General features: G+C 41.5%; 1 protein-coding gene and 1 long non-coding RNA gene across 2 annotated transcripts; both read left to right on the forward strand.

The window, feature by feature from the left end:
- The first annotated feature begins 1,219 nt into the window (after window positions 1-1,219).
- Window positions 1,220-2,244, forward strand: LOC124335786. Its single transcript, XR_006916913.1, has 4 exons — window positions 1,220-1,290; window positions 1,403-1,800; window positions 1,859-1,935; window positions 1,995-2,244. It is a non-coding gene; the product is annotated as an uncharacterized LOC124335786 (long non-coding RNA).
- A 1,062-nt stretch (window positions 2,245-3,306) lies between these two features.
- On the forward strand, window positions 3,307-4,708 carry LOC124338119 (cleavage and polyadenylation specificity factor subunit 5-like). The gene is made up of 6 exons (XM_046792191.1): window positions 3,307-3,545; window positions 3,680-3,880; window positions 3,939-4,002; window positions 4,055-4,220; window positions 4,308-4,422; window positions 4,482-4,708. Exons 1-6 carry the CDS (start codon window positions 3,415-3,417, stop codon window positions 4,501-4,503), a joined length of 699 nt encoding a protein of 232 aa, XP_046648147.1. The 5' UTR covers window positions 3,307-3,414; the 3' UTR covers window positions 4,504-4,708.
- The last annotated feature ends 3,464 nt before the right edge of the window (window positions 4,709-8,172 follow it).

Genomic DNA, 8,172 nt, shown 5'->3' on the forward strand with positions numbered 1-8,172 from the left:
AAACGCTGGCCAATTGGCCATTTCCACAAACCTGGCCACATACTTGGACTCCGAGGAAAGTTGGCTTATGTTTCGCATTATTCTGGGAAGTTTCATGGTCGTCATTGTCTTAATGCTCATCTTTTGGCGCAATTACATTCGTGGGGCTATTGTCCTCATCGACAAAGCCAAAAGCCAGCCAGTACATTGAATTAACAGTTAATTGGCAATTCTTCATCGTTTTTTAATAACTTTTTTTGTGATTTTGTTTTAGGACTGTTGGTAGTCTAACAATCTTCCCTATCTTCCCTTGGGTCTTCCAAGTTCTTTGCATTGGGTATTTTGGGTCAGTTTCACTCTAAGTGGCCTCGATCGGTATTTCATCGTTCTAGGTGGTGGGTCTTGAAACTGGCTTTACCCATTACTTGGTGACGTTCCTCCAGTTTTACAACATTTTTGGTCTGGTATGGGTTCTATCCTTCGGTTCCGTCATGTCTGAAATGGCATTGGCCGGTGCCTTTGCCTCCTAGGACTTCAACACACCCACAGACAAGCCGTTGTACGGCTTGTTTTCAGCATTGAGAATTCTCTAGTATTTTCAAATTTCATTCGTCTGTATTTGTTTCTCATCATCAATCAAAGGTTTGTTTTTTAAATTATTTTTGTGGCAGCTTCAATATTGGGACAGCCACTTTAAGAACTTTGTTTGCCCTTTTTCGGCCCATTTACATGTTGCTTGAATGAGTCAAACAAAGAGAAGGCTTTCACGCAGATGACTGTCTGTCATCCCTTAAAGTGTTTTTCCTAGTATTCGAATCACTGCTTTATTCGTCCGTTTAGATATTTAAGCAAATGCTGTTCCTGGTAATATATATTTATGTATTCAGTAAATTAATTAATTCCTTAAAAATATTTTGGTTTTCATTTCAGGTTGGTGGACAAATTTCTACTTTTTGGCAACAGACAAGTTCCTATCCTGTGCGCCGTTGATGGCACCGATTTTGGCCAATCGGCTGAAAAGGCAGAGTCACTAAGTCCACGCAACGTCACTCGATTGAAGACAATTACAGCAATTTTGTTTTTTATCGGCCAACTTGGCATTGGCACCGCCGTGGGAATTGAATGTTTCTAGATCTTCACTTATGGTCATTTTCTTCTTGTTCTATAAATCTAAAAAAAAATCATTAATGAAAACAAGGAATTCCATCACACTCATCTTTCTCTTAAGTGATAACTAGGCCGCCTCTGGCCGACGTGCCTCAGCATCTAGATGTAAACGCTGCTAACAAGATGAAAGCTACCCAGCAAAAGGTAAAGACAATTATGGTTGATTGTCATGTTAAATAGTGTAACGGATGTCTCACGCTTATCATGTAGATCCGCTGACCCATGTAATATCAGCACTAATTAGCCTATCATATAGATCCGCCGACCCATGTACCGGCACATATTAGCCTATCATATAGATCCGCCCAACCCAGCATAAAAGGGTCCGGCAAAGAGCTCCTCGCTCTCAGTCTCTGTATTCAACGTTTATCGTGACTTACAATACACGTCTTCAATCCTATTCACCGCCTTGTTACAATAGTATTAATACTTTTTTATTGGTGAAACAGACAGTAGCAATTGCGAAGTTGGTCCCTAACAATTTGAAAGTTCTTGAAGACAAAGAGAATCGAGAGGAAAGGTCCAAGTCTCTCAAGGTGGAGCAATTGCAGGAGGAGATATATCAAAAGAATCTTAAAATAGAAAAGCAGCAGATAGAAATCGACAAGTTGCGAGATCAAGTTTCGGAATATCGGACATACTACAAACGCGAATGTAAAATTTAGTTTGATTTTTTTTAAATTCCTAATTTAATCCATTTTTTTATGAATAGTAATTGAAAAGGCACGCATTCTTGGAAAAATGGAAAAGTACGACAGGGAGAAGGCTAAATTGGAAGCTAAGGCTAAGGTAAATATAACCACTCCTTTTATTACAACGTAATCTTAACTCATTTTTCTTTTTCTCAGACGCAGAAGAAAAGACATGACACAGAGTAGTGTTAGGTTGTAATCCGGGTAGTTAATTTAAGTAAATTAACGGAGTGTATTAAGCGAGGCGAAAGGAGCTTCTCTCTACGGACTCAGCCGAAACCAGACTGCCCTTCTTCCTGCTCGCTGCTTCCAAGCTTCAGCGCTTGAGCGCCGCACGACATCTAGCGGTCGCGGGAAGAAGGGCACAATAACACAACAAGTAGGAATTGAATAAGAATTTTCTGGTCATTACATTCATGGTTAGATCTATTGTCACGACATATGTCGTGGCGCGACGGTCAAAACTGTCTATTGTCACGACATCTGTCGTGGCAATAAAGAGAAAATTGTCTATCACATTTGATAATGGATCGAATTAAAAGACGAAAAATAGATTTTTGGTTATAGCGCTGGCATGATAATGAAGAGGGCCATGGTTCAAGTCTCATTATAGATTTACTTTTTTTTTAGAATAAAAATATTGTTTTGACCCATGCCCTTTGTTAACCATGACTCAGACAAATCAAAATTTTGCGGTAGAATTTTTTTTCACAAAATTTCATAGAAAGAACATTGAATTTATAGAAAAATTCTGATAAATTTGGAAGGCATTTAGCAAAAAGTCCGACTTAACAATAGGCCCTGAATTTTTCATTTAAGACAGTTTTCAACTGGCTTACGACTATCCCTTCGCGGCGAGCTGATAAGCTTGCTTTTCTATCTTTAAAATATATATATTCTTAAACTGTCCGAAAAAGCCCCTTCTGTGGGGTGAAACCGGACAAAAAGTCAGTGAAACTAAACCGTTAATATTTAAGCCATTTATTACTAAAAAACATTTTCAAAAGAAGTTTTTGAAAGAAGAAACCCTGGGCTACATTTTGGTGCCAAAACAAATACTTTTCTGAGCTTGCACTTAAAGAAATATTAACTATAAACCAGTTTGCTAAATTTTGTCCGGAATAGCCCCTCTTCCCCTACATCTATAACTCTGGTTTGGGAACGCGCGATATCGCTAGAGCAGAGCTATAGAATACTGGTAGCGCCACTGCCATGTTAACTCTTCCTCTCGGAAATTTTATCTGGGGCTGAAGCCAACTTTAGCAATCGATAGTGAAAATCGGAGATAATCGGAGCTAAGATATCGATCTCGCTCCTTGCCACTCCTCCACTTTTCCCTCCATTCCTATACCATGCCATGCGAATACCCTATTTCCCCACACACCCGCTGTGGTGCTTTTAGCTAAGGAGCAGGGCAGGCTTCAATTCCAGAGAAAAAAAGCAATGGAAGAGCTCGTCATATGAGTGGCGGTACCAGTATTCCATAGCACTGGCTAAGAGAATAAAATTTCAGTTAAATTGCAACGTTGTCAATGCCAGTTTCTGTCAGTCTGCTGAATGCTACTATTGCTTTACCATGGCTTGCATACAATCCTGTACGAATCGCGTCGGTTGGCCTAAAAGTGAAATAAAAACCGAAATAAAAACTGAAATGTCAAACATGAAATTCAATCAGGGATCTTTGACGTTGCACAGAACTATCAATTTGTAAGTATTTTAACCTTTTATGGAAATAATGCCACATGAAGACAAAGAGCAACAATGTTTTGATTGAAAGAAAACAATGTTATTGAACTGCTATTTTCAAACACTTATTGACAGCAACATTCTCTTTATATTAGGTACCCTTTGTCAAACTACACATTTGGAACCAAAGATCCTTTATTTGAAAGAGATCCATCAGTTCCTGCACGATTTCAACGAATGAGGGAAGAATTTGATAAAGTTGGAATGAGACGAAGTGTAGAAGGCATCTTACTAGTTCATGAACATGGGCTACCTCATGTTTTGTTGTTACAGTTGGGAACCACTTTCTTTAAACTGTAAGAGTAATTTACAAAACATCACCTTTCATTTCTAATCTTCAACTTTTCTTCAAAGGCCAGGGGGAGAGTTAAACCCAGGAGAAGATGATATCGAAGGGTTGAAGAGACTACTAACAGAGGTATTTAAAGAAAAAAATTCACTAGTTTATTACTTTTTAACACCCTGTCTAGATTTTAGGAAGACAAGATGGTGTAGTGCAAGATTGGCTTATTGAAGATTCAGTCGGAAACTGGTGGCGTCCAAATTTTGAACCACCTCAATATCCATATATACCTCCACACATAACAAAACCAAAGGAGCATAAGAAACTTTTCTTGGTTCAGCTTCAAGAAAAAGGTATAAATAATTCTTTTCGTCTTGAGCAGTTTGGATATTTTAGTTATTTTAACCCTCTTAATGAACATGATATTTATTCTACATTAGCTCTCTTCGCAGTACCCAAAAATTACAAACTTGTTGCTGCACCCCTTTTTGAATTATACGACAATTCTCAGGGATATGGTCCCATCATATCCTCTCTTCCACAAACAATGAGCAGGTTAAAACTTTAATCACGGTATGATTTTCTTGGGATAATCATTAGACTTTGTTTGTCAGATTTGATTTCATATACATGTAAGGAAACTTCACAAGCCCAAGTTCCCTACACAGTCCAAAGGCGAGGGTTCTGCAAAATAGTCTCAACAATTTGCGTGTTTTTTTATTTGTGGCAGTGACTTTGACGCTTATCTAAGTGAAAGAAGAAACGAAGGCTCATTTAATTCGTTAATCGTCTTAATGTGCGGCTGAATTTGATTCATTCAATAAATGCTTATACAAGCAAATCTCATTGTGTTCGCGACGCAAGTCGACCATTCAAGTTCAAGAAAATAAAAATTCTTTGTTAAAGGTATGGATGAAACGAAGTAATTCAAGTATATATTTAGTGTAACACTTGGTCGAAAGCCTTCAGACAGATTGGGTGGCTATCCTACTATAATCCTCTCAGACCCGAACGGGGAAAAAAAAGGCTTGACAGTACATTGACAAAGAAGAAGCGAAGTGAGGTCAAACAGTAACGAGAATCGACAGGGGGAAAAAATCAACTAATCTCCTTGTGGACGTGGATTATCAAATAATCCTTCGGCAATAATGAAGAACGTGACCAGTGCGTCGAACGAAGAAGGGGGGGGGGAGTAAAGAGCAACCCGAGAACAAGCAGAGGGAAGGAGAGAATACGAAATTTAACTCTGGTCGTTGGTAATTACATCAGAACGTGACTCGTTACTCTCTCGATCCTCCACATCGCCCTAGCGACCTCAAAGTGCGCCGTTGAAAGAAGGGGAAGAAAATCGAATACAACAGAGGGAGGTCTGAGAGGTGGTGAAAAAGGAACGATAAAGAATAGATGGACGAAATAAACCTACCGTCAAACCCAGAATTTCAACAAGGTAAGTGATTTCGTTTCGCTGTTGTTCCCAATCGTGACAACTGAGGCAGACTTTATTTGAATATTCTCTCGCCGGAAATAAGACTTTTCTTTTTCTCCCATCTTCATCCCCAGCGTTCCTGGACCGAGCCTCAGCTACTGCTCTGTCGCCTCTCTGTCGCCCCGTTCAAAAATCCCATTTGATTTAGTTTTATTCTTGTTATTTACTTTCATGCCTATTACACACCGTCGTCCCATTTTCACAAGGCGGTCGCAGCGTCGTTTTCCGGCTGATATTTTCGGGCCGATAGCAAAAAAACCCGATTTTCTATCCTCTCTTTCTGTAGTCATCGGCTGCCGAGTCCGAGCGACAGCAGAAGCGCTAGATTGGCTTTATGCTAATGCGTCCCCGTTAAATGGCGTGGCGGGGAGAGAGCGCCGTAGATGCTCCGATACCAAAAAAGCCGCATAGGATCTGCATGAAGCGGCGGAAGAAGCGCAACTACTGAAGCGCTGCACTCACGAGAGGGGAAGAATAAGTAAAGAAAGAAAGAAAGAAAGAAAAAAAAATAAAAGGGAGAGCGCGTGCTGGCGAGCGAACGAACGGAAAAGAGAGCCAGAGATGGGTGCTTCCCCGTACAACATTACCCTATGAATGAGTTTCCTTAATGCCTTCCTTGCTTGTCCGAATTGATGGGTTCGTCTAGCTCTACCCCCCCTCCTTTTTTTTATTTATTATCATTTTCTTGGCGTTTTCAACTTTTTCTCGTCTCTCCATCGGCTATTGATATGGAGAGGAGATGTCGCTTAACGGCTTTTACACGCATCAGAGCAGGCGAGAGTTGCATGGGATATTATACGAGGTCGAAGGCCAGGTGTCCGTTATGCGCCACAAGAAGAAGAAATAAAGGGCCTAGCTCTCTGGCTCTCCTTTAAAGAATAGAGAAAAAGGGAAATACTTGTATTACGTAGCATACTATATGTAGTGGAGGCGGCGGCGGCGGCGGCCGTTTCTTTCTTTTGCCAAAGGTTGCGTGGAGATTGGATTTGGTGAATCTACCTCGTTTGGCCTTCTTCTCCTTTTGATAAAAGCTGGGACTGTTGTTGAGATGCTAAACCTGGTCTTGATCGAAAGGTTTTGATACGAACTCGACAAGAGGTAATAAGGTCTCGTTTCACAGTCGAAATATATGGGAAGAAAAAGAGTCGAGAGGCGGAAAAGCTAAAGATGAAGGAGAAAAGACAATTTCATTTCCTTTCGGGGGGGAGGAGGGGGGCTGGCCTCTCGCCGGGCAAAATGGAAATGGTGATTCGTTTTTACTCGGCTGACTCTCTTTTCTCTCTGTGTCTTTATAATACCTGTTGCCTCTTTTCTATAGATCTTTCGAGAGCCCCCCAGCTCTAGCGCTCCATTTTCGTTCAACCTGTTGTTAACGCGCACGGCCAACTTCTCGGACTATAAAAAGGGACGATATATGATAAAGTGGGAGGGAACTTGGGCGACTCTATAGTAGTTTGTTCTGTTGGAAAAGTGGCAAATAGAGACAAAGAGATGTGTGCGGCTGCCGTCCTTACTGGAGACTTGGAGAGACGATAAAGAAACAGGATGGGAAGGGAAAAAAAAAAACAAAAAAAAACAAAAAGAAGATGAAAATATACAAGGAACCAACTGGTTGGGTACGGTAGGAACGGCGTCGTAGTTGTCGCAGAGTTGGACCCAAGTTTGAGGTAAGGAGTTGTGTGAGGGAGTAAGACAAAGAGAAGCAGCAGGCCGGAGACTCTCCAACTTTCCCTTTTGCTGGACCATCATCATCTCTAGATGAACGACTTTAGGCCCGTGTCCCCTTGCAAACTTGAACTCTTGGCTGATGGCTAATTGCTTTGCAGCAGGTCGAGGACTCTGGTTGAAACCGAATTGAGTCTCCATACGTGGACTTGTACTATACTACGACTCTATAGAGTCTCTCTCTCTGCTCTATACTCTCAACCTCTCTTCCTCCCCCACTCTACTCTTTCTCTCTATATCTCGGTCCGTCCGCCTGACTTGGCAATCTCAAAGAGAGCTCGAGCAAAGTGGGCGAACCTGTTCCTGGCTCCTGTTGGGTTTGGTTTCATCGTAAGATGAGATTTGACCGAATCGAGCGTGTACGCTAATCGAACCGCACTCGGTATAGGCCTTCCCAACTTCTTCTCGAAGGTCACCACCCTCCGTCTCTCCTATTTCTCCTGGAAGTAAAAAAATTGGGTAAAAAAAAATGTCTTTCCTACTATATTCAGACTTTTTTATACCATCGACTTGCGTGTTTTTTTTTTCTTCTTCTTCTTCTTTTTTCCCCCCTCTTGGGCTATCCGCCTTTTCCTCCCTCATTTCTCCTTTGCTTCCATTTCTATTGGCTCCTGCCCCTAAGGTAGTCGAATACACTGCACACACATATAAGGGACGACGCCGTATAGGACGGCGCCGGTGGTTGGCAAAGGCGGCGGCGACGGATGAGATTGTTAGTCGCATCCCTCGAGCGATTGAACCGCCTTCGTGCGTAATTATATTTCGCTCTTACATGCAGACGTCAATGCCGAATAGAGAGACCGAGAGAGAGAGAGAGAGAGAGAGACGACGTATGTATGTACTACTACTGTATGTACGTGCATTCGTTGTAACATATCAAAATGTAGGCTACTATCCAACAAGGGATGCTAGCCGAGAGAGAAAATATCTATATTACAGCTCCTGTATATACACACGCACACACTGCGCCTTCTATATATACTTGTACACATTCATGTGTAATGGATGTCGTCGATCTACGCCCCGAGTCAGATTGAATTGCCGTTTCTTCCGATCGATCCCAATGCATTTTCTTGCTCTCCTCCTCATCTTCC

This window comes from Daphnia pulicaria, chromosome 4 (genome assembly GCF_021234035.1).
Source record: "Daphnia pulicaria isolate SC F1-1A chromosome 4, SC_F0-13Bv2, whole genome shotgun sequence".
Classification (NCBI taxonomy): domain Eukaryota; kingdom Metazoa; phylum Arthropoda; class Branchiopoda; order Diplostraca; family Daphniidae; genus Daphnia; species Daphnia pulicaria.